General features: G+C 38.5%; 1 protein-coding gene across 1 annotated transcript in view; it reads left to right on the top strand.

Annotated features, from left to right (window-relative positions):
* The first annotated feature begins 17,682 nt into the window (after nt 1-17,682).
* The window catches only part of LOC107760795 (uncharacterized), a 45,488-nt gene continuing 35,440 nt past the window's right edge, over nt 17,683-27,730 (top strand). Inside the window, exons 1-4 of the mRNA XM_075228314.1 lie at nt 17,683-17,821; nt 22,736-22,917; nt 22,996-25,176; nt 27,506-27,581. Coding sequence (XP_075084415.1) covers nt 22,743-22,917; nt 22,996-25,176; nt 27,506-27,581 — 2,432 coding nt within the window. The 5' untranslated portion in view covers nt 17,683-17,821; nt 22,736-22,742. The remainder of the gene's footprint in view (nt 17,822-22,735; nt 22,918-22,995; nt 25,177-27,505; nt 27,582-27,730) is intronic.

The raw sequence follows: 27,730 nt of genomic DNA, 5'->3' as shown, positions 1-27,730 counted from the left end.
TCGTGTCAAAAGTAAAATCTAAATCTATCTTTTTCTTCAATTCCTCTTCTACCCAACATGAAACATCATAAAAAGTTCCTTCCGCTTCATTTCTTCTTTCATAAAGCCAACGTTGTAGCTTCACTTGGATGAAATCCATCATTCTCAATATAGGTTATTCCCTTTCTTCTAATAGCACAGAATTCATTGACTCTACTATGTTTGTTGTGAGCATGTCATATCTTCGTCGTGGACAACAAGAACGCGCCCACCTTTCCGATGGTTCTTCCATCAAGTAGTCAAAAGTTTTCTTATAACCTTTTGCTATCTTTGACCTATATAGATCAAATTCTTTGTGCCTGTAGACTCTTGCAGCACTTTGAAAAAGTTTTATGACCTCACTTTTCTTTCCTTCGCTTTAGGTTCTGCTCCAAATGATAGATACAAATCACATGGTGGCTTTCAGGATATACTTTTGCGATGCCATGTGCAATAGATTGGTGCCTATCTGATAAAAAAATTAAATTGTCACGGCTCCCAATTGCATTGTGAAGCTTACTAAAGTACCACTCATATGAGTTGTTATTTTCAGATTCTGCAATCCCAAAGGCAGGTGGGAATATTTGGTTATTTGCATCCTTTGAAACTGAAATAATTAAAACACCATGATATTTTGACTTCAAAAAAGTTGCATCAACAGCAATCACCGGTCTACAATGATTCCAACCAGCTATTGATGATCCATATGCATAAAACATATAATGAAACCGGAAAAAATAAACCAAAATTCAGAACTACTATAAAAATTTAGGACTGCATGTAAATTTCAAGATAATGAGTCCTTAACATTTAGAGTGCACACATGAAGTTAAGGACAATATGTCCTAAAGTTTAATAACAGAAGGTGCAAATACATGACACTTTGTCCTTAACATTTACACTGCACACATGAAGTTAAGGACATGATGCCCTAAAGTTTAAAAACAGAAGGTGCAAATACAGGACACTTTGTCCTTAATATTTATACTGCACACATGAAATTAAAGACAGTATGTCCTAAAGTTGAAAAACAGAAGGTGCAAATATAGGATACTTTGTCCTTAATATTTACACTGCACACATGAAGTTAAGGATGTGATATCCTAAAGTTTAAAAATAGAAGGTGCTTATTCAGGATATTTTATCCTTAGTATTTATGCATCACTCATGAAGTTAAGGACACGATGTCCTAAAGTTTTAAAACAGAAGGTGCTAATTCATGATATTTTATCCTTAATATTTACACAATACTTATGAAGTTAAGGACACTATGTCATTAATATTTATACAACACTCATGAAGTTAAGGACACTACGTCCTTAATATTTTACACTGCACAGATGAAGTTAAGGATACTATGTCCTTAATATTTTACACTGCACACATGAAGTTAAGGACACCACGTGCTTAAAATTTACATTGTATACATGAAGTTAAGGACACCATGTCCTTAACATTTACACTGCACACATGAAGTTAAGGATGGTATGTCCTAAAGTTTAAAATAGAAGGTGCTAATTCAGGACACTTTGTCCTTAATATTTAGTTGCAACACTTTATATATACATATCAGATGAAATGACTAATAAACTCTTTTTGATTGTTTACCTATTGTTGTCGTTTGCCTTTATGTTAGTGTATGTTCCTGGGTTTATACTTTTCATCATGTACAAGTATGAAGACAACAATTCATAGTTCTCTTTAGGAGTTCCTATTATTAAAGTTGAAGCATGTTGAATAGCACGCCACGCCTTGTGATACACACTGTCTAGTCAATGCAATTTTTGTATTTCTGCCATGACAAAGGCAGGTGTAACTTCAAACCTTGGGTCTCGAAGATTGTCAATAATGTAACCACTAATCAACTTTGAAGTTGCATGCCTTTGATCACCTTTCAGAGTGTTAAGTGAGCAGTCATGATTTTTCTCAACCTTTACTATCTTGAATAGTGTTGAATCTTTAATTTTGAAAGCACGCACACACCACCCACACTTTTCATCATTGCATTCCAAAGAATATCTTGTTGAACTTGATCTAAAAACCTTGAATTCAAAATGTCCTTTAATTCCTATATTCGAAAAACAGTTAATTATACTCTTCTTTTTGTCAAATATTGATTCCACTTTTATTTCATCCAACGAAGCATTTTTTCTCAATATTATAGTTGTGGTATTCTTTTTGTTTCGACTTTGACCTTTGTCTAGTTAGTTGAGTAGATGATTTTTCAGCAACCTCTTTAATTACTGGTGCACTCTCTAAGACTTGAATACCCAAAGCTTGTTAGTTGTCAATCTCTATAATGTTTTGTCCCTCCATTTGAATGGAATTGAATGTTTGAAGCACCTCTTCAATTATTGGTTCCGGTTCGATCACATCTATTTACATTATCTGTTTGCATTTGTCTTGATTGTCTTGTTGAGTTTCTATATTGATATGTTCAAAGGTACTTGTAGAGCCAAAAACTCTTTCTGAAACATCAACAATGAAACGACAGCCCTTGAAGAGTGAATGCCTTTTTTGTAACTCTATACATGTTTGAAGATCTAAATCTTTGGATACAAACATTCCCTTGCTTGTTCCCAGGTTGATATCAAACCATATCATTGCTTCAAACTTGTCTCTATCTAATTTAATAACTTCAAAGACCTGGTTGACGAAATCTTCAAATCGAATTGCCTCAGGTACTAGAACAAGCTTTGTTTGATGATCCAGATACTTATAGTCTGCGGTCCATCTTCTATTGAAAGCAACAATAATATATATTGTATCCATATAGCAAGTCAAGAAAAGGGAAAATTCAGGACACTTTGTCCTAAACATTTTATACTGCACACATGAAGTTAAGGACAAGATATCCTAAAGTTAATCAATAGAAGGTGCAAATACATGGCACTTTTGTCCTAAATATTTAGACAACAGTCATGAAGTTAAGGACATGATGTCCTAAAGTTAATGAATAGAAGGTACAAATATATGACACTTTGTCTTTAATATTTACATAGCAGTCATGAAGTTAAGGACACGATGTCCTAAACTTTATCAACACAAGGTGCTAATTGAGGATACTTTGTTCTTAATATTTACACAACAGTCATGAAGTTAAGGACACGATATCCTAAACTTTATCAATACAAGATGCAAATACAGGATACTTTGTCCTTAATATTTACATAGCAGTCATGAAGTTAAGGACACGGTGTCCTAAGCTTTATCAATACAAGGTGCTAATTGAGGACACTTTGTCCTTAATATTTATACAACAGTCATGAAGTTAAGGACATGATGTCCTAAACTTTATCAATACAATGTGCTAATTGAGTACACTTTGTCCTTATTATTTACACAATAATCATGAAGTTAAGGACACGATGTTCTAAACTTTATCAATACAAGGTGCTAATTGAGGACACTTTGTCCTTAATATTTAGGACACAATTTTTGAAAGTTTTAACACGATGTCCCTACTTTTTATCCTCTATAAGTTGTTTACTCCGTGAAAATGTAATCGAGAAAAGGAAAATAAAAAATCAAATCCCTTGCATCTTATTCTCCAACAACCAAATAAAATTCACATAAACACACAAAAGCATATAGAGATATCTGAAATTTTAGAACTTACTGTAATTTTATGGTGAAATTTGGAGGAGAAAGTTGAATTCTCTAGTTTGAAAAAAGAGGAGAAAACCTTCTAAAATTTGGACGAAGCGATAACGAGGGAAGGTTTATGGAGCTGAACTCTACACGTACATAAACTGAGCGAAATTATTATAAGTCTAGCACAAGAGTATTTTCGTCCGGACGGGTAAAAGTTTATTAAAGTAGTGGCTAAAGAGTAAATACATTGTGGCTTAAGAGTAAATACAACTCTATTAGTGACTAATTGTGCACTTCCCCCTATAAAAAGACGTCGATAGCTTGAAAGAGTTAGGCCGGAGTTTTTAGTCCAACTTTCAAGAAATTTTTGAGAAAATCAAATTTCTAAGAATTGATCTTCTTTAAATAGGGCTCAATTCAATTTCTAAGAATTTCTAAGAAGTCTACCAATTCAATCTCCATGCATAGTCTAAAGTTGAGAAAAGAAATAAGTTACACACTCTAATTTTGCAGGTGATCTCTAACCCATTTAATGTTGTTAGTAGTGAAATGCATACCACATTATAATATACAAAACCAATTTGAGGGGACGATCAATTAGATTTCACCGATTTTTTTCCTTTTTCCTCTTTCATACCTTAATTAATTCCATTTTACCTAATTTAAAAAAAAAAAGTTTATTCTCTATAGTCCTCTATTTACCCACCCCTCATTGATGTTCAATTGAGCCAGAATCAAACTTTAATTTCCTACAATTATGCACTTTCTTTCTTTGTAAAATTTGACCACAGCTGCAATGGTCCACAAATCACAATCGAAAAATATCGATTTCTATAGTACTCGCTTTATAAAACTTTGAGACATATGAAAAATAAAACGAATAATGAACAAAAACAAGTAGTTTCACAAGAAATATATTTAAATTTTCTTCAATCATAGTTTTCCTTCTCCCCTAAAGCTAAAAAAACAAGCAAAGTGGAGTATATTGGAGTATATTTTAGGATGCCAAAATAAAAGGAAAATAATTTCATATAGGAGATATAATCGAAACCTAGAAAAACTTTTCAAAGAGACATTTGAAGACACTCAATATCATATTAGCATATTTTGTAAATCCGTTAATTTACATAAACATCAATGGCGTTATGAGTTCAAAGAGCAAATAATTTGCAATTAGTTGCAATGGTAATTACTAAAATGGGCATGCGTTTTGGTTAGTGGTACGAAACTATGCTTAATTACTCAATCTTTAATTCATGGTCCGGGTAAGTTAAATTGGGTCCAATTCGGTTTGGAGTATTATAATCGGGGGTAGCCTAACGAGTTTTGTGGCCTAAAGCCAAACTTTATGAGGGGCATTAACCTTTTTTTTTTAAATATTTATTTATTTGAAATCTATTTTTCTAGCGTTTCTTAGATACAAATTTATTAATAATTTTCTTATAATCAATAATTCCTAATAAGTCTTTCTTAATTGACAATATAGTTCATCTATTTAATCTTTATTGAGACATTGTTATCTTAGGTGAGATTTTATCAATTTTAATTTTGAAAATTTCTTTCCGCTGAAACAGAAATAAGAGTTATTACCAATATTCCATAAGTAATATCGGCATTGGAAAAAGAATCAAATTTTTTTATTTGACTGGTATATCAATTAAATTGTTATCTTCTAATTATACTATTTTTTTTTACATATTTTTAATTCCGAAAATAAATCTAAACCATCAATATCGAATTGATTATTATGCTTTAACAACATTCAAGATTAAGGCAATATTTTTTCAAAATTTTATCATCTAGTGATTTTAATTTTTACCGCTAAATAGAAAAACCAAATATATTTTCATATGCTTCGAATTGTTCAAATCTATTTTGAAGTGAAAAAATAGCCTTGTCTACTATATATACAATAATCAATTTCAAAGGACTCTTCGAAAGATTTTGAGATTTTATTATCAACATTCTCATCAAATTGTTACTTCCTATATATCATACGTTTCTTACGAAATTCGGGTTCAATATTCATTTCAAGTTCAATTTTCTTGACAAAAATCATAGCAATTGCAAATCCTTCTTCTCTATACTTGTTAAAGAAAGAAATCAAACATTTTTACTTCACAAAATATTTAAACTTATACATAGCCTATTAGGTGTAACAAAAAATGGGCCCCCATAAATGTGGGGCCTAAAGTAGTTACTTTACTTGCTTTATGGAAGGGCCGCCCTTGATTATAACAATTTATAATTATGTAAGATAGTGATTATTTAATCATTTATTACGATGATAACATTTTGGAGCAATACTTTGTTATCAATACTAGTAATTTGATTTGGTATATTGATTGACCAAGCAATTATCACGCTTGTGAAATTATTTCAATTGAAAGTTCTGAATAAATAAGCAAGAGATGTATGTAAGTGGACTTTAGACAATAAACTGTGTGTTAGTAACTGCCAACTGTTGTACTTTTGGTACAATATCGTGTATACGGTCGAAATAATTTTCAGCCTTGGCATGTCCGGTATAGTTCGAAGGGTGATGTATCGAAATAAGATCCCGAAGGCGGGACGAACTAACCTCGAACCCGGGGAGGCCGGTCCGTATCGAGATTGATATCATAATCAAACTCGAACAAGAATCGAACCATGACACAGGGTAGACCTATCGTGCTGATAATCCAAAGACCTACCAACATTGACCTGGAATCAATTTGAGGGCTCGAACCAAGATCACAAGTTCGAGCCGAAATCAAGCTCGAACCAAAATCGAGGATTCTAAGCGAGATCGAGCTCGCACACAAAAGCCGTTGCAATCCCACTAGAGGGAATCTTGGCAGAAATTATGAAAAAGCTGACTTATCATGGGTCTCCCACTGAATATTTATTTTATTATGCTTGGAGCCGAATCCCTCCACTATAAAAGGGCTTGGTTATCATTTCTGTAGCACAAGTTTTTCTGAGACTTACATTGTAATAAAAGTATTATATTTCTCCTACAATAAAGAATCGCTCTTCCAGTTTCTTAGATTGATTCTATTTGTCGAATCCTAAGGTTCACTGTTCTTGATAACCTTATCTAGATTGCATTCTCTCCAATCTATATTTACATTTTATTTATCCTTGCATTTTATATCAAGTTACGCCACATATCCTCGGAACTGCGTATAAATTCAACTCTATCCATTTTTCGGGTAAACAGTTTGGCGCCCACCGTAGGACCGAGGATAACAGTGATCATTTGATACAAATCTAAAAAAATACGACATTGTGCTTTGCACTTATTTCCGAAAACATCTTGAATTTAGGGTCAGCTACGAATAACCACTGATCGAATGGCTTCACCGATCGATTACGAAGCCGGCCTTCAAGATGAAACCAACAACTTGTTACCCGAGACTCGAATCGAAGTACCCGAAATTCGAGCCGAAATACTACTGGATGTCAATTCACAAATAGCTTTGGAGGCGAACCAGCGTTCCGAATTGGAAAGAAGCATTCAGGGCGGTACTCGATCCGTAGCCCGAGACACCCAAAACCCAGGGGAAATCGGGGCCAGCTTACGTATGATCTTCGAGATGCTGCAAGCCTAACAAGTAGCGATAGCTTAGCTATAGAGCCAAACTCGCGCACAAAGCAAGCCAGTTTCCAATCCACTTCGAGAAGTCACCCCCAGAACAGAGCCTGCCATAGTGAAATCTAACGAGCAATAATCGGGGACTACTCCCGGAATTACTAAATTGCTCGAGGAACTCACAAAATGAGTCGAAGCCAACGACAAGAGGGTGGAAACGTGCAATGCCAGGGTCGACCAAATCCCAGGGGCTCCACCAATGATAAAGGGGCTTGATTCGAAAGAATTCATACAAAAGCCTTTTTCGTCGAGTGCGGCTCTGAAGCCAATCCCCAAAAAAATTCGTATGCCCGAAATTCCCAAATATAATGGTACGACCGATCCTAACGAACATGTCATCTCTTACACATGTGCCATAAAAGGCAACGATTTGGAAGACGATGAGATCGAATCCGTGCTATTGAAAAAGTTCGGGAAGACCCTCTCGAAAGGAGCTATGATCTGGTACCACAATTTACCGCTGAATTCCATTGATTCTTTTGCCATGTTAGCAGATTCATTCGTAAAGGCACATGCTGGTGCCATAAAGGTTGCAACGGAAATCAGACCTCTTCAAAGTAAAGCAAAGGCAGGGTGAAATGCTGAGGGAATTCGTATCCCGATTTCAAATGGAACGCATGGAATTACTCCCGGTCACAGACGACTGGGCCGTACAAGCCATTACCCAAGGGTTGAACGAGCTAAGTTCGACAGCATCACATCGACTGAAATAAAATTTGATCGAGTATCAAGCGGTAACTTGGGCAGATGTGCACAACCGACATCAATCGAAAATTAGGGGCGAGGATGATCAGTCGGGAGCCCCGTACGGACCCATTTATCAGAACATGACAGTTATTAATCAAAAGCAGATCGACAGAGAACAAAGGTCGAACAGAGACCGATATCGACCATACGTCGCAGATCGGGTGAACAACGGTTCAGCATGCAACGCAGTTCGGAACAATCGAAGGATTGATCGAGGACAAAATTCTCAGGGGCTTATGAGTAAGAGCGGCTTCGATAAATATGCCGATCCTATAGAAGCACCTCGATTATCAGAATATAACTTCAGCGTTGGTGCATCCGCTCTCGTGTCGGCCATCGGACGCATCAAAGACACTAAATGGCCTCGACCAATGCAGACCGATCCTGCCCGAAGAAATCCCAATCAAACATGCGAATATCATGGTACCCATGGCCACAGAACAGAAGATTGCAAGCAACTAAGAGAGGAAATAGATCGCTTATTCAACAAAGGGCACCTTCGGGAGTTTCTGAGTGATAGGGCAAAGAGCCATGTTAGAAGTAGGGATTTCAGCAAGCAAAACGAGCAAGAAGAACCGTAGCACGTCATCCACATGATCATCGGTGGCATCGATACCCCTCGGGGACCAATGCTTAAACGCACTAAAACATCGATGGTGAGGGAAAAGTGATCTCGGACTCAAGATTACGCACCCATGGGGACTCTGTCCTCTGATGATGAAGATGCAGAGGGGGTCATCCAACCTCACAACGACACACTGGTAATATCCGTACTCGTGAATAAAACTAAAATTAAGCGTATGTTAATCGATCCAGGTAGCTCAGCCAACATCATCCGATTGAAGGTAGTGGAGCAGCTCAGCCTACAAGATCAGATCGTACCCGCAACTCTGGTCCTAAACGGGTCCAATATGGCATGCGAAACCACCAAAGGTGAGATAGTCCTACCAATAAACGTGGCCGGAACCATCCAGGAAATAATGTTTCACGTGATCGAAGGCGATATGAGATATAACGCCCTTTCGGAAGGCCATAGATCCACAACATGAGAGCTGTGCCTTCGACCCTACACCAGGCCCTCAAATTCCCGATGTCGGGAGGTGTCAAAACGGTGTACGGAGAACAACCAGCCGCGAAAGAAATACTCGTCGTCGACGAAGCTAAACCAGTGTCCTCACTTTCGCCGATAAAAGGATCGGGCTCGGAAGGAGAATGGGACACCAAATAGCAATCACAAACATCGGCTTCAACCCAGCCAGACAACCAGAAAATCGAAGAGGATGGTGATCAAAGGGTCCCTCGATCTTTCGTGATTCCCGATGACTCCGACGCCACAAAATCGATAATCGAGGAGCTAGAGCAAGTCATATTAATCGAGCACCGGCCCGAGCGAAAGGTATACTTGGGAACGGGGTTGAGCCCTGAACTCAGGAAGAAACTCGTTCAATTTCTTATCGATAACATTGATTGTTTTGCCTGGTCCCATTTAGATATAACAGAGGTCCCGCCGGACATAACGACATATCAGGTTCAGACCGGTGAAGCAAAAGAAAAGACCCCAGTCCGATAGAAAGCACGCATTTATAAAGGACGAGGTAACCAAGCTTCTCAAAGTAGGGTCTATTCGGGAGGTGAAATATCCCGAATGGTTAGCCAACGTAGTTGTAGTCCCCTAAAAAGGGGGACAAACTTAGAATGTACGTGGACTATAAGGATTTGAACAAAGCATGCCCCAAAGATTCCTTTCCGCTGCCCAATATCGATCGCATGATCGATGCCACGGCCGGCCACGAGATCCTCACTTTTCTCGATGCCTATTCCGGGTATAATCAAATCCAGATGAACCCGGAGGACCAGGAAAAGACTTCATTTGTTACCAAATATGGAACGTATTGTTATAATGTGATGCCCTTCGGGCTAAAAAACGCAGGGGCTACTTACCAACGTCTGGTAAATAAAATGTTCGAAGAACAAATAGAAAAATCAATGGAAGTTCATATTGATGACATGTTAGTTAAGTCCCTGCACGCAGAGGACCATTTAATTCATTTGTAGGAAACGTTCGAGATTTTAAGGAAATACAACATGAAGCTCAACCTCGAGAAATGTGCTTTCGGGGTCGGTTCGGGCAGGTTCCCCGGCTTCATGGTATCACATCGGGAAATAGAGATTAACCCCGATAAAATCAAGGCCATCGAAGACATCATCGCTGTGGACAGCGTGGAGGCCGTACAAAGGCTAACGGGTCGGATTGCCGCCTTAAGCCGGTTCATCTCAATATCATCTGATCGAAGTCATAAATTTTTCTCTCTACTCAAAAAGAAGAATGATTTTTCTTGGACCCCGGAGTGCCAACAAGCATTAGAAGAACTAAAGCGATATCTATCAAGCGCACCACTGCTTCACACTCCAAAAACAGACGAGAAACTTTGTTTGTACTTGGCAGTATCGGAAGTCACCGTAAGCGGTGTCCTAGTTCGAGAAGAGCAAGGTACGCAATTTCACGTTTATTATATGAGTCGAACCTTAGGAGAGGCAGAAACTAGATATCCGCTCCTAGAAAAATTGGCACTTGCACTGATAAGCGCCTCAAGAAAGTTAAGGTCGTACTTTCAATGTTATCCCATATGTGTATTGTCCACTTACCCGCTTCGTAATATTTTGCACAAACCCGAGTTATCAGGCCGATTGGCCAAATGGGCCGTCGAACTCAGTGGGTACGATATCGAATATCAACCCCGCACGGCCATCAAGTCTCAAATTTTAGTAGACTTCGTGGCCGATTTCACACCAGCCCTCGTACCCGAAGTCGAAAAAGAACTGTTGAAATCAGGTACATCATCAGGGGTATGGATCCTTTTTACGGACGAGGCTTCGAACGTAAAAGGGTCCAGGCTGGGCATAGTTTTGAAACCACCCACGGGTAGCACTATTAGGCAATCTATTAAAACTACCAGGTTGACTAACAACAAGGCCGAGTATGAAGCCATGATTGCAGGTCTCGAGCTAGCTAGAAACTTGGGAGCAGAAGTCATTGAAGCCAACTGCGACTCCTTGCTGGTGGTGGGTCAAGTAAACAAAACCTTCGAAGTTCGAGAAGGTAGAATGTAAAGGTATTTAGATAAACTGCTTATCACTTTGTGCCATTTCAAACAATGGAATTTACGGCATGTACCACGAGAACAGAATAATGAGGCCGATGCGCTTGCGAATTTGGGGTCGTCGGTCGAGGCAGATGATATGGGCTCGGGGAATGTTGTTCAACTTTCGATATCAGTAATCGAAGAAGGTCACGCCGAAATAAATTCTACAAGCTTAACCTGGGATTGGAGAAACAAGTATATTGAATACTTGAAAAGCGGAAAACTCCCATCGAACCTTAAAGATTCCAGAACCCTACGGACCAAAGCTGCTCGATTCACGTTGGCTTCGGACGGAACGTTGTACCGAAGAACGTTCGATGGACCGTTGGCGGTATACTTGGGTCCGGGGGATGTCGATTACGTCCTACGGGAAGTGCATGAGGTTACTTGCGGGAATCACTCTGAAGCCGATATATTAGTCCGAAAAATAATCAGAGCAGGGTATTATTAGATCGATATGGGCAAAGATACGAAGGAATTTGTTCGTAAATGTGACAAATGTCAAAGGTTCGCACCGATGATCCACCAGCCCGGAGAGCAACTCCACTCAGTCCTATCCCCGTGGCCATTCATGAAATGGGGTATGGATATCGTCGGCCCTCTGCCATCGTCCCCAGGTAAAGATAAATTCATTTTGTTTATGACTGACTATTTTTCTAAATGGGTTGAAGCACAGGCGTTCGAGAAAATAAGAGAGAAAGAAGTTATAGACTTTATTTGGGATCATATCATATGCCGGTTCGGGATACCCGCCGAAATAGTATGTGACAATGGAAAACAATTCGTTGGTATCAAAGTAACAAGATTCCTCGAAGACCACAAGATAAGAAGGATACTGTCGGCGCCATACCACCCCAGTGAGAATGGGCAGGCCGAATCAACAAACAAAATTGTCATTCAAAACTTAAAGAAGAGGTTGAACGACGCTAAAGGGAGATGGAGAGAAATCCTTCCCGAAGTCCTTTGGGCATATCGGACAACGTCAAAATCCAGTACGGGGGCGACCCCGTTCTCCTTAGTATATGGATCAAAAGCATTGATACCAGTCGAGGTTGGTGAACCCAATGCCAGATTTCGGCGATGGAAGAATCAAATAACGAGGCTATGAATACAAGCCTCGAACTATCGGACGAAAGATGAGAAGCTGCTCTCGTCCGAATAGCCGCCCAAAAGCAGCGAATCGAAAGATATTATAATCGAAGAACCAAGCTCCGCCATTTCAAGCCTGGAGACTTAGTGTTGAAAAAAATTACCGTCAATACCCGAAATCCGAATGAAGGGAAGCTAGGACCGAATTGGGAAGGACCATATCAGTACTCGAGGACATCGAAAAGGGGTCGTACAAGATCAGCATTATAAACGGCAAACAACTATCAAGAAGCTGGAATGTATCACATCTAAAACGGTACTACTGGTAAGGTACAACCTTTCCATATTCATTTATATCTCAAAACTGACCCCTGCAGAAGTCCGAACAAGGGACGGATCTCTCGCTAGAAAGCACGCGTTGCACTCTTTTTCCCTTAGACCAGTTTTATCCCAAATGGGTTTTTTGGCAAGGTTTTTAATGAGGCAACCATTGGTCGTGCAACATTTATAACAATATCCGAGGTCCCGCAAGAAAGTTATTTCATAGCAACAGGGTCCCAATAGGAAAAACTATAAGAGCCAAATGGTCGAAGCGAACCATGCTCATATAGATTGGCCCGAACCCAGGCGTGTAATAACGTGCGAAGAAAGTTCTCTTTTTTATCGGCATCTTATATCCAATGAAAATTCCTCTATTTTGAGATTTATTGTGCAATCAGAATTAAGATACAATTCGACCATTAAGCCTACGGGCTACATTACTTCGAGTTTGAATCATTCACTCGACCAAGCCTACGGGCAATTTTTATTTCGAGTTCGAGCAAACACTCACTTGACCATTAAGCCTATGGGCTACATTAATTCGAGTTCGAATCATTCACTCGACCAAGCCTACGGGCTATTTTTTATTTCTAGATCTAGCAAACACTCACTCGACTATTAAGCCTACGTGCTACATTACTTCGAGTTCGAATCATTCACTCGACCAAGCCTACGGGCTATTTTTTATTTTGAGTTCGAGTAAACACTCACTCGACCATTAAGCCTACGAGCTACATTACTTCGAGTTCGAATCATTCACTCGACCAAGCCTACGGGCTATTTTTATTTCGAGTTCGAGCAAACACTCACTCGACCATTAAGCCTACGGGCTACACTACTTCGAGTTCGAATCATTCACTCGACTAAGCCTACGGGCTACATTAATTCGAGTTCGAATCATTCACTGATTTGGGCAGCTTCAGCATCAGCCCGATAGATGGCCACGAGCGCATCCGCATCGGCCTTTGCCTTTTCAGCATCAGATTCGACCTTGGTGAGTACAGAGGCCAACCGAGCCTCAAGCTCCTCAATTCTTCTTGCTTGAACCAGGCCTTTTTCCTTCATTTTCTGAAGTTGGGTTTCAGACGACGATAACTGGGCTCGAGCGGTCTCTTTTTCTGCAGCAAAACGGTCCATACCTTCTTTCCACTGCAATGACTCCATCCTTATCACGTCAACCTCCTCACGAAGCTTCCCAATCATCTCGATTTTTTGCTGCAGCTGTGAGACCGAAATGTTAGCTATAGTTCCGGTATCAAGCCCATACGCTTTCAAAAGCATCATTACCTGCTCACACAAATCATTCTAATCTTGATAAGCCTTGGCCAGCTCAGCTCGGAGGTCTTTTATTTCCTCCTCTCTCTGCCCTAAGGAAAGTCTAAGGGAGTTTCTCTCGTCAGTAGCGCGGTGTAGGTCGGCCGCATATCGATGCAGCTCATTCTGGGAATGAGAACATTATTCTCGATGGACTGCCACAGCCTACAAAGAAACAAGAAGCGAAGTTAACGAAAAACAAACATAAAGACAGTACCGACAAAAAAAAATTAAAGGCTCACCTGATTCAAAGCCCGCCGCAATCCGTGAAAAAGATCCGATTCATCACCGGCACCGGCAACGTCCTCAATACCGGTAAATAGGTCACAAAACTGATCTTATTCATCATGAGGCCTGTCTAGATCGAGGGCTCCCAGAGCTTAAGCTTCCCGATCACCCCTACGGAAAAAGCGGGAAAGGTAGGCAAATCCTCGATCGCTGCTGCCCCAAATGACTCGCTTGGAGCGTTCCCCTCGGCTCGGAAGGGTTCGAGGGGCTCTTTGATTGTAACCCCTGCCAGTTGACTCCGATGAGAGGCGTCTTCGACATCCGATAGTTCGAGGACTCTACCTGAATCTTTTTCCGGTATATCTTTAGTCGAGGCGGAGCCTCATAGAGCATCATCGATCCAGCCGGCGATGAGGCATCGGTGGCTCTCTTCGTTCGGACTGCCAGCGCAGACTCATTGTCCTCTTCTTCTTCTTCTTCTTCTTCTTCTTCTTCTTCTTCTTCTTCTTCTTCTTCTTCTTCTTCTTCTTCTTCTTCTTCTTCTTCTTCTTCCATCTTCATCCCTTAGACGCAAAACGGATTCCACGGTCAAAGGAATGACATTCTTGTTCGGCTTATGAGCCGTCCTCTTCTTCGGTTTTGGATATTCGGGAACCGAGGCTCTCTTCCTTTTATTTTCCTTCACCGGCTTTGGGACAGAGGTCGAAACATCCTCCTCATTGGACAGAGGCCTCAAGACCGCGTCTTTACCCAAACCTGCATATGGGAAACCTTATAAAAAATATTTTGAGAAACGCCTCGTTCGGATCTTCTGAGTCCGAGAAATGAGCTTACCGTGATTTTTGGCCTCCCACCGACCCTTTGACAAATCACTCCATGAGCGCTCGGCATATGTGGAGGTCGAAACAAGAGCCCGCACCCAGTTCTTAAGATCGGGAACCGCTCCGGGCATCCAGAGAACCGCTACATCACAAAAGGAGGAGTGTTGATAAGAGAATAAATGGAAGAACAAAATAGAAGCAACAACAAGATCACACTTACGTTTCATATTCCACTCCTCGGGAAATGGCATCTTTTCAGTCGGGATCAGGTCCGAAGTTCTTACTCGAACGAACCTGCCCATCCAACCCCGGTCCCTGTCCTCGTCAATACTCGAGAACAGAGCCTTAGTAGCCCAACACTGGAGTTTTATTAACCCTCCTCAAAAAAGTCGGGGACGGTACAACCAGATAAGATGATCGAGGGTGAACGACATACCCTCGATTTTGCTCATAAAATATCGGATCAGGATAACGATCCGCCACAAAGAAGGATGGACCTGGCCTAGGGTTACCAGATATTGTCGACAGAAGTCAATAATGACGGAATCAAGGGGACCCAAAGTGAAAGGGTAAGTATATACGTTCAAAAACCCTTTCACGTAAGAAGTGATATCTTCGTCAGGGGTAGGTATTATTACTTCTTTTTCACCCCAATTGCAATCCTTCTTTAACATATCGAGGTGCTTCTCGATTATCGAACACATGTACCTCGATACCGGCTCACACCGGCCAGGGACCGATGAACCTTTATCAACCTTAAAATCTGAAGTAAGGACGCACGCCCCGGGAACACACTCCTCAGGCCGTGGTTCTGCCGGTACCTCATCGGCGACACACTGTGAAGATGAAGCCTTCTCTTTCTGAGGAATGATTTGCGATGTTTTCGTCATTTTTGAATTCAAAAGTAAGGAATAGAAGAAAGTGATAGAGATTTGGTAGAATTGAAGAGGGGTTTTTTCGTAAAAAAATCACAGCTTTACTGGTAAGAGAGTACGAAGAAGAACTTGGGAAATTTTGGAAGATAGAAGATGTAAAAATAGTAAAAGATAAAAGTAAGGGTTATTTATAGGTTCAAACGATGGCGGTTCAGTATCAGCAGTGGCCGACCACCGCCTGACATGCATTAAATGCCTTGAAAGATTAAACCGACGGGATAACTACCAGATGCGTCATGGTCGAACCCGATAGAAACGACAAGATATAATCCGATCGAGCTGTTGAAAATTATATCGTTTCTCGCCATATTCTTTCTCAGAAATGAGGGGACTATCTGTATACGGTCGAAATAGATTTCAGCCTTGGCATGTCCGGTATGGTTCGAAGGGTGATGTATCGAAGTAAGATCCCGAATGGGGGACGAACTAACCTCGAATCCGATATCATAATCAAACTCGAACAAGAATCGAACCATGACGCAGGGTAGACCTATCGTGCTGATAATCCAAAGACCTACCAACATTGACCTGGAATCAATTCGAGGGCTCGAACCAGGATCGAGCTCGAACCAAGATCACAAGTTCGAGCAGAAATCAAGCTCGAATCAAAATCGAGGATTCTAAGCGAGATCGAGCTCGCAGACAAAAGCCGTTGCAATCCCACTAGAGGGAATCATGGCAGAAATTATGAAAAAGCTGACTTAAATGGGGTCTCCCACTGAATGTTTATTTTATTATGCTTGGAGCCAAATCCCTCCACTATAAAAGGGCTTGGTTATCATTTCTGTAGCACAAGTTTTTCTGAGACTTACATTGTAATAAAAGTATTATATTTCTCCTACTATAAAGAATCGCTCTTCCAGTTTCTTAGATTGGTTCTATTTGTCGAATCCTAAGGTTCACTGTTCTTGATAACCTTATCTAGATTGCATTCTCTCCAATCTACATTTACATTTTATTTATCCTTGCATTTTGTATCAAGTTACGCCACATATCCTCGGAACTGCGTATAAATTCAACTCTATCCATTTTTCGGGTAAACATATCAAAATAAATTAATTGAGATGTTGCAAATTATTTTAATAAAGTACAATTAATTTCGAGTAAAATAGATCAAGTAGTGATAATCGAGGGATTAATTAATGCCACTTCATTTATTCACTAATAAATGGTTAACATGAGCATGATACTTCGTTTTTCACAAATTAATAAGAAGTAAAATAGTGTTTTCCTAACCATTTAAACTTGAAATTTTTAAAAGATCCCCAATTTTGTTTTTTGGGTGAGAGATATTTCCCAGGTTTCAACATCACGCTAAAAGCCAAAAGGTTAAGGAACCAAAGATAGGCACTTTCTATACTTTCCAATAAATTTAAATTAAATACATTAATAACTTTAAGATTCGTATAATTTAACTTGTTATATTAAGTTATCTTATAATTAGCAATTAATAATATTAAAAAATAATTTGTTTAAATGACTTAATTATGAAATTATTTTTTTACGCTCTCTCAGTATATATATTTCTACAACTTTTTAATGTATTTTATACTAAATTGTAAAACAAAAAATTATACTATATTTAATTGTTCGATCAAAAATATTTACCGTCCTAATCAATATACATATATTAAAACTAATTATATTACTTTCAGTTATATTTTTAGACGAACGGCTGTTTAAGTTAATTTCTCGTTGTGAAATAATATCAAAGTTTTATTTAATTGTGTACATTATTTCTCATTGTGAAATAAAAAAGAACCAAAGAGAAAAGGAAAAGAAAAATCAACTGTATATTCTACCATTACCAGTAAATTACATAAAATATATTGTGAGATCGTGCAAAAGCCACCATTTCCTTGGTTCGAATTGTCAGAGAGAGAAAGAGAGAGGTAACAGCGTAGACTATGAGAAGCAAAGCCTTCAAACAACACAACTGCTGTGAAGAACCGATCGATTAGACTTTTACCTTTTCAGGTTTTATCCTTTTCTACTACTACTTATTTTCTCAAGTTATAAGTTGAAAATTTGACAAAAATTGCTAAAGCTTTATTCGTTGAATTTTTGCATTTATATTTATTTTCCTAGAATTTTGGTAAATCAGACACCCTTTCGGAATCTAGTATCTGGGTCTATCTTAGTTTTTGATTTGGTTATTAAAATTTTGGGTTGCAGCTGACTGAATTTGATTCATTTTTGAAGATTGAAGCAAATTTGTTGGCATTAGAATCTCAATAACACTGGCGATATGATGTGGGGTTGGGGCCAATGAGTTGAGAACTTACTATAGTGATGGTTTAGGATGGAGGATTACAAATTTTGGAGCAGACTGAGTTTATTTGTTTGACTAGAGCTCTTTTAGTTTGGTTAGGGATTGTATGAGAAGAGTAGGGATAGTTGTGTGATTTAGTGAAGCCCTTGTTTTTATATATTGTTTTGATGACGGTGGTGTTTGGGCCAGTTTGCGCGCACCTTGGCTATTTCACTCGATACCTACTACCTCCCACCAACACAGGCACCGGGTAACTTTGGCCGTCAAGGCTTAGGTAGATGTGAAGATGAATTTTGAACTTGAGACTTCAAGGTTCTCCTCCCACTTCATGACCACTAAGCCACACCCTTGGCTGTTGTGAAGCCCTTGTTTTAGAGAACCTCCTTGGATAGTTATTGAGTAGTGGAATGAAGCTGGTGAAATGCAGCAGAATGGATATAGAGGATAAATATAGCCGATCCAAACTATTCTGTGATTAAGGTGTAATGAAGAATCTGATACTGAGTTGCTGCTTTTGAATTCAATAGTAGTGGTTAATTGATGTGAGGTTGGGGTCGATGAGATTAGGACTTGGAAGCTTGTTGCATATAACTATAATTAGATTGCCAATGAGGGGATTTCATTGGAAATTAGAAAGAACAAGGAAAAGATGCAATGGTAAACTTATTGAAAACAAAAGAATAAGAAGCTCCGGTACACTTAATTGTTTACTAAGATTTACTGTTAGAATTGACACTTTGAGGTTTTCGCGATGTTAAATCAGAATTGATTTCTCTGATTAATATAATTGATTCGTAGTGAACATACTGCTGACGTTTTCCAAAGGCTTATATCATATGTGTTAAAAAGCTTACCGAAGCTTCAAAGTGGCTTTAGCTTATTTCCCTAGATCCAATTATAAAGCCACTATAGACGTACATGCTATCCTCTAAAATTGACTATCAGTCATCTCAAGTCCATTTTTCCTAAAATAATCTTTCAATAGACATTAAAATCTAGGCCCCCAAGGGTTAGTTCAATTGGAGAAGGTTGTGGGACTTGTGTTTTAGGTTACAAATTCGAGCCACTAACTCTAGTATTTAAGAAGAAAGGTAGAGGGGCGGGTCCATCATCCCCAAGTTTCGGATGCTGGTGTTGGCCCAAAGGGTTGGCTCCAGACGGATTTCTCGGTCACAAAAAAGTATCAAATTCCGATTGAAAAATAATGTAAAATTGAAAACGAATAGGAAGATATTAATAAACAACAACAACAATAACTGCGACTCAATCCCAAACAAGTTGGGGTCAGCTTCATCTTATCAAAAAAAAAAAAAAGTTGGGGTCTGCTATATGAATCTTCACTGTCCATGTTACACTATTTAAGCTCATCTCATGCCAATATTATGTAAATACAAATGAAAAGTATTAGAATTTTTCTATATTTTCTAAATGTATGAATCTCTAGAAAGCATAAGACCTACAATAGAATTGCTTTGTAACTTTGGCTAGAAATTTTAGGTCCTCCGAGACAACTTCCATCCGTGTGATTATAGGTCTACCCCCGTCCGCTTTTAACATCTTCACTCTCCATGGTTTCACGCCTACATACCGGTATAAGGAAAGAACTTAATCATTGTCCAATAAATTTACAGAAAAGAAGGTTGCTGCTTGGATATTAAACAAACTTATGAACCATTCAAGTACCTCTGCAACAATAAGAGCAATATTAGGAAACATGAAACATATAAATGAATTTTTTCCTGAGAGTGTTCGATGTTGCATTATTTACTCCAACTTCAAAATAACAGTCTCTTAACAGATATGAAATTTTTTGTTTCCATTTACTTGTTGATGGACATACGATATTAGTTCCATAAGCGTCTTGACCATAGGTTATCATAAACGATGAAATTAGGAAAGAAATAAAAAAATAAAAGAAGACTAAATATTTATACAGAAACTCCAGATATCTCTAAAAATATGTTGCAGAATTGAAATACTTTTAACACAATTAATATGACATTTCACATTCAAGCATTGGGCATCGGGCTCTACACCACCTCTTATGGACTCAGCGTCCTTGCTGAGGTTTGCCCCACCGTATGAGATTCGCCTAGGCTCAACACTGAGGTTTGCCCCGCCTAACCGGGATTTGGCTAAACTCAGTTGAACTCTGACCCACCATCGGCAAGACTGACACAAGAGTCGCTCTGATACCATATGCGACAACGCATCCCATTAGTGATATTGTCCGCTTTGGACCTAGGCCCGCATGGCTTTAAAACGTGTCACTAAGGTCTAAGGTTTGTTAACTTATATACCCAACATCTCTCTTGTGTTTTGCCGATGTGAGACTCCGTCTAAAGTCTGGGGTGTTACATACACATGTCTCAGTCCAGCTGGATTGATGAATGAGTATCTGTTGCAATAAACCTGTTCAGGTGAAACTTGCCTTTGTTGCCAATCCCAATGATAATGAATTTGTTTGTATATCTGCAGGCTATCTATGGTAATCATTTATTTGTCTGTCTTTCCTACCTGGAAGTTTTATTTTCGTCTTGGGTGATGGTGCAAATTGCTTTGGTATTTATTGATTTCCTCTTTTTCGGTCAGTAAGCAAAAGATTTCATTACTATAACTTGCCAAGCACTAACATAGTGCTAGGCATTAGGAAAAGAAACTGATTCCAAGATTACAATGCCTCATTGCCTGTAAGCTACTGATGAACTCTTATCATTTTCCCCATATCATAAATATTAGACAGATTACGTCAAAATGTTATTAGTTTATATAAGCATCTATGTTAGGGCATGCGTCGGTGATGCTTTCCCCTCAGAACATCTCCGGTTCCTCTCTTTTCAAATTGTTCAAAAACACATGCTATAATTGTTCTCCACATTTTCTTCAAGAGTTCAAGATTGATTGTTTGATAATGCTGGATTCATTATTGCATTGATTCGAATAGAGAGACATGTCAATTCTTGATGCTGCTCCTAAATCATCACTTTTTACCCATGAACGTGTGCGGAGACAAGTCTGCCTCAAGTAAGGGTGGGCGTTCGGGCAGTTCAGATTGAATATGAAATTGCCGTTTGGATTTTTGGTTTTCGGATTTAAGAAATTACAATCCAAATAATTTCAGATTGGATCGGATTTTTTAAGTTCGGTTTCAGATTAATCGGATTGAATTTTTCGGATTTTCGGTTCTGACTTTTAAGCCTATAAGTTGAGCTTATAGAAAACACTCAATAATCATTTAAATGAAGTACAAAGATGATAATCAAAAGATGCTTTAGTTTTTGATATCTTCTCGACTCTATATAATGGCTCTTCAAGAAAAAAGGTCTCGAATATGCAATATCACACTGATTCAAATTATACTATTATAAATTAAATTAAAAGATTATCTGGGAAAGGTGAACCCAAAATTCAATCTTTAGTCAACTTTGGCCTTGACTCTTCAGTGTTTACAAACGCACGTATGGTGTAGCTGTGTGGGTGAGATGTGAGAGAAAAGAAAACCCTATATTATATTTGATTTAGTAGAGAATCCCATATTGGACTTAGTAATTTGTATTGAATATACGGGCTAATGTTTATTGGGCATGATTCTATTGGAGATTTAGACTTATTAGTATTAGGTATGTATATGGGTAATGCCGTAATGGGCTAATGTCTAACTGGTAAGGCTAAATATAAGGTACAAAAATTTCGGATTTCAGATATCCGAAATTTTGAAGTCCCAAATCCAAAATCCAAAATCCAAAATTTTTAAAAATAAAATCCGAACTCCAATCCATAATCCAAAAATCCAAACCAAAAAACCAATAAGTTCGGATTTCGGGTTTGCCCAAACTATGCCCACCCCTAGCCTCAAGGTTATGAAAAAGTAGTGCCTTGGATTAGGCTTGAAGTTATTTGCAATTATTGCCATGTTGATGTGTCGCAGAAGGCTAGATGAGAATGTGGGGGCATAATGTTCATTATGGGGTGATCTAGGCTTTGTGCTCCTTAATTGCAATGCATGAGTTTGTGTTGGGTAGTCATGAAAATTTCTCCGTGTTTTTTTTTTATCAGTATACTCTTAGATCTCATTCCACATTTTCATGTCATAAAATAAGTCAGCATTAGATTAGGAAAAGATGGGGCTTTATTGGATTAAGCTTATTTTCAGTTATAGCCATTTTGTTGTGTCCATAAAGGATAGAAGAGAAAGTAGGAAGGGCGATGTTCATTGTGGGTCTTTTGTACTTTGCGGTCGTTAAATGAAGCCACTGGACCTGCACTGTCTGTGATATTTGGTACTATTACCTTCCAAATTGAATTCCCATTAGGACCTTGTCTGCACTAACTGGTAAAGCATCTGGCATCTGCTATCAATTAATTAGTTCTAACTTTTATGGGCAATTTTTTTGATATGTAATGCTATATGTGTTATTGATATATGTCAATATAAAGAAAATGCTGAGAGTAGTACACCCAAAACGAATCATTACGGAATCTTCGGCATCTAACAAATTTTCATGGGCACTTTTGAACATATTATCGTGTTCTTTCATGAATTTGTTGCTTCCAAGTCCCAATACTTCAATGGCTATCGTTTCTTTCTGGCCTTTGCTTAATTTTTTGTTGTCCCTTAGGACTGGCATGGATTTTGCCTATGGTGGCGAAGATCCTGCAATACTGCAGCTGCAGAAATGGAGTTCCTCGCAAGTCCAAGTCAACCTGTCAGACTTCTGTGAAGGTTTTATTTCTCCAAGACGGGAGTTATTAGCTCTACTTTCATATCATTGTGAAGCTTTACTGGTTCCATTGGGTAAAGGTGAATATTTTTAATTCACCTGTCAGTTCAACAATAAATATTTTATATTTACCTCTAAAAGTTTCCTGTTTGCTGCAGGTAAAAGTATTAATGATCCACAAATCTCTAAGAGTTTTCAGAATGCGGATACTTTGTCTTCCTGCTCAGTGGAGTGCATGGTACTCGGTAAAACAGAGTTAGAGAATGACTGTGAGAGCACTTCTCAGTCAATTGAGACGAAGCCGTGCAACATAAATACAACGACAGTGGATTTTGAAAGATCTAACTCTTTCCCTTCTATTTCTGATGTAAAAACTGTGGCTTGGGGTATCTGTGAAGATTTATGTAGTCAGCATGACAGCGTTCCTTTCAAAGAACTGCTTTTCGTGTTAGGCCATGAGGGGGTAACTGTCCATGCTTTTTGTCAATCTTATATGACAAGTGATTCAATAACACCCACGGAACAAGATGATGTAGGTCAAGGGCTATGGGTGGAGTGGGGGCCGTCAACAGCCTCAGCTCAACCAGCGGGAACTCTGTATGACTCTACCGTCCAGTCAAATGAGTCCCTGAAGGTCAGTGACACGAACAGGTCTAGTCCAACTGGGGAAAAAACTAATAGCTGTTCTATGGAGGGTATAAAGGAGGTGTCATCTGAGAGTGCTGGAGTAAAAAGATGGCTGCGTACTTTTTTGACTGAAGTTAAAACAATGAATTCTGATGGAAAAGTGTATACAAAATTCCCAGATAAATCATCAGTTCCTTCATCTGCTTCAGTTGTCTCATTTAGTAATTTTCTCAGCTGTCCACAGCTTTTGGAATTTCTATTTGATGGTTGTCCTATATCACATGACAAACAGAATGGTAATATCTCAGCCGAAGATCCTACAGAAAGTATATGTACAGATTCCACACGGATGTCCCCTGATGCTCTAGTTGATCAGACGAGCACTTCTTACAAATGTTTCAGTGTGTTCTCTAATGATGCACAATGCTTGATTGGGTTTGCCTTAAATACAAATAAAGATGTTCAAACTAACACAACAAATATAGATGATGGAACAGGCTGTAAAGTTTTAGTTGCAGTGGCCAGGTTAATTGATTGGGGAATGCAGTGGGTTTGCTCGGTGACAGTGGGCAAATGCCCTGAGGACAGGTCAGCAATTGAGTGGCCTGAGTTTAGGTTTTCTCATGCTTTTCTTATTTGTCTTAATGTTACTGGCTTAGTCTCCTTTTACGTTGCATTAACCGGTGAACATATAGCATGTATAGATCTGTTAAATGTGTGTGGAGTTTCTCCTTCCTTAGTATCTCAAGAACAAAAGAATTCATCTCTGAAGATTAGAGAAAGTCGTATTGAAGAGAAGAAATGTGGTCAGTTCATCAATCAGGAGGGAGATTATGTTGGTAGAAGAAGGTTCAAAAGGCTTTTTGTCATTTCCCATTCCTTAACTTTTTGTGTGATCGATGAATATGGTTTAACATATGTAATAAATGTGGATGACCATATCCCAAAGAAGTACTGTTCACTCGAGAAATTACACCCTCAGTATCAACAGCTGGGTAATGAAATGTTGGCTGCTTGGGAGGTAGGTTCCGCTGAAATTGGCTATCAAAGGGTCTTTTCTGATTTTTTCGGTGGGAAGGAACAAAGTCACTCATCCATTATTAGAGAGTCTTCTTTTACTGCTAATACACATGGGGAAAGGAAGTATGACTCATATGGGAGTAGCCTATCTGATGCTACCGATGTAAATAAGAATAGGATTTTTGGTAGTAGATCGCATTCATGCCATAGCAGAAAAGTTTTCATTGGTATAGATGGATCCAAAGAAGATGCTGTTGTTTGTTTTTCTCCTTTTGGGCTCACTCGGCTAGTGAAGAGAAAATATTCTGAGGGAAATGTCAAGTGTCAACTTGTTCATTCCAGTTTACATGTAAACTTGACTGTAAATGATGACAGCTGCTATAACATTCAAGGTTGGGATGCTATAGTTGACGAAGCTATAGGTTGTAGTTTTCATGGTTCTTTGTATTTGGTCACAAAGGACGGTATTGCTGTAGTTCTGCCTTGTCTTTCACTTCCTTCGAATTTCTATTCTGTCGAAGCAATTGGATACCGACAATCTTGTTATAGTGCTGGCTCAAAGTATTGGGTACATAAGCTTCATGAATTTGAAAGCACAAAAAGACCTTTTTCTCCATGGAAAGTGGAGGTCTTGGATAAAGCTCTCTTGTATGATGGGCCTGAAGTGGCAGATCAATTATGCTTGGAAAATGGTAATCTGTTGAAGCTGAAATACACCCTTTTACTAGCCTTCACATTTTTCTCCCCATGAACAGATTAAATTATAAATATGTTCTTTTAGAGTTTATTTGGCCTAATTGTCTGTGTCCTACTTTGTTACTTTGTGCTGCACTGCTGCTTGAGTTTTACAGTTTTTGCACATGCTTTCGTCGTTAATATATGAAGATTATCTTGCTCTTGTTAGCATTTTTCTTTCAGGCACTGGGTTTTTTGTGCTTTGTGACTTTTTGACAGAAGTTTCTTGTTTAAAATTGCTCTAGGAGAAATAATTAAAATGATCTTACTCTTGTTAGATTATTCCTTTTAGTGATGGGCTTTAAAGTTGCTCTAGGAGAAATAATTAAAATTATTTTACTCTTGTTAGATTTTTCCTTTTAGTGATTGGGCTTTTTAAGTCTTGTTGACTTTTTGACAGAAATTTCTTGTCTAAAATTGCTCTTGTTGTCTAGCTTTCTGTCAGCTGTACTCTTTCTGAAACAACCTTTGGGAGTTGGCAGTTGAGTTATTGCAGAATATGAGATTGTGTTAGTATAATCTAAGCCGTGTTGTTAAAGGCTCAGTTGAGTCGTACTTAAACACTGAAGTTTGGTGCTGCGCGGACTGGCATTTTATCTTTTGCATAAATGGCGCTAAAACACAGGCATCAAAGAACTAAGGCATGTGAAACATCTCTCTTGGGCTCCATCGTGAAAAGAGCAACACTAAACAACAAAGACAGTTCATTTATATTGCTTAGCTGTTAAGAAAACCGGGTGAATAAATATTTTAGTGACTAGGCATAGGAAATTAAAAATTTAGTGTTAGAGAATTCATAACTAAATTCTAATTACTTTGGTTTAGTTATCTTACTCATCAATTTTATAACTACTGATGTTTCTTTTACTTTAGTTAGCTTTACTATTTTTACTGTCATTACTTTATTTTCGTCTTAGCTTTTTTACTCTTGTATTTGCCAAACCTGTTTTGAAAAACGCTTTTCTTGAGCCGAGGGTCTATCGAAAACAACTTCTCTACTCCACAAAGGTAGGGGTAAGGTTTGCGTACACCCGCCTATACCCGCCTATACCCGCCCCTCCCCAGACCCCACTTGTGGGATCACACTGGCTTTGTTGTTGTTGTTTGATAACTAAACCTAATTAAAAGCTTAAAACTGTCTGTTCACATCTAAATAGAAAAACACATGCCTTCTCAACTTGAGTGAATTTTTACTTCATATATTTCATTTAACTGCAGCTTTTCCAATTTTCATCTCTATGTAATTGCTGTTTGTGATTATAGTTAATCTTTGTTGCCTTACATGTATATTCTTAATCCTCTCTTCTTTTGCTCTTTTTTTCTTATTTTCCATTATAGTCCGCGCTTTAGTTGAGTTTTATGCTTAAAGCTCAACCTACCTTGGCGCTTGTCTGTCCTTCTTGCCTTTGATAACACTGGATCTATGTTATTTAGGCTTGCTAGAGTACTTTGTCTGTTCCTTCTCACTGATTGTACTCTGTTTTTTCCCCCGCCTTTTTTCAGAGCCTTCCATTATAGGGTTTCCTCAGTTATTGAACTTTGGCTTTCCATAATCATTCCCCGGGTGAAATAGTTTTCTAGCACTGAAATATAATGACATTTTTTCTAAAATGAATGTTGCCTAGTTTTATTGAATTTTAGAAGTTGATAATCTTGGGAGAGCCTCTCTAAACCTGCCTGAAGACTTCAGGGCGCGGTAGCTGCATTAGAGAGAGCAGGCTGATTGCACTAATTTGTGTGACTTCTCTTGACTCAAAAATCTAAGATATTGAAAGAAAAGATTTAATTTTCAAGATTCCTTCTGATGCTTCACCTGTGGAAACATTTCATTATTTCAAACCCATGCGGATGAAAATGGAAGGAGATAAAGCAAAAGAAAGCAAATGATAATGAAATGTTTAGATTACTTGTCTCTACTTCAAGGCAGTAATGCTTTGTGTCAAGGTTTTCTTTCCAGTTTCCTTATTCTTTTCCAAGTTGAAACTACTAGAATATTTTGTGGAGTGTGACTATCGTATTGCAATATCATTGGGTAGCATACATCAGGTCTAGCTCTTTCATCTGCACTTTGTAGTGCTAGTGTTTGTTGTCAAATCAAGTTCTTTAATTACCAGAGAATATATTTGTGCATAAGTATTCTTAGGAACAATATGTTCTTGTACTGCACAAACTAACTCATGCCCCAACAAAAACCAGCTGATTTTGGCGAAGAACCTTTTTCTTTTCCTGGAGAAGAAGAAAAAGTTGATATGCAGGAAGTGTGATGTTCTTTCGCAAATTTTGCAGGATGGGACTTGAGTGTTACGCGGATTCGGCACTTGCAGCTGGCATTGGAATACCTAAAATTCGAGGAGATTGAAAAGTAAGTTTGAGTAGCTTATTGTGAACCTAATTATTAGAATGGCTATAAAAATGAGTAGCATGTAGAAGTATTGATTGGAGCATTTTAAATTAGCTGGTACATCTACTGAGATATACAACATGACTAGTACTTCGAAAAAGTTTTACTAG

Source organism: Nicotiana tabacum, chromosome 13, assembly GCF_000715075.1.
Source record: "Nicotiana tabacum cultivar K326 chromosome 13, ASM71507v2, whole genome shotgun sequence".
In the NCBI taxonomy this organism is placed as follows: Eukaryota; Viridiplantae; Streptophyta; class Magnoliopsida; order Solanales; family Solanaceae; genus Nicotiana; species Nicotiana tabacum.
Note: the sequence above shows the minus strand (reverse complement) of the source record. Positions and strands in the feature narration are given on the sequence as shown.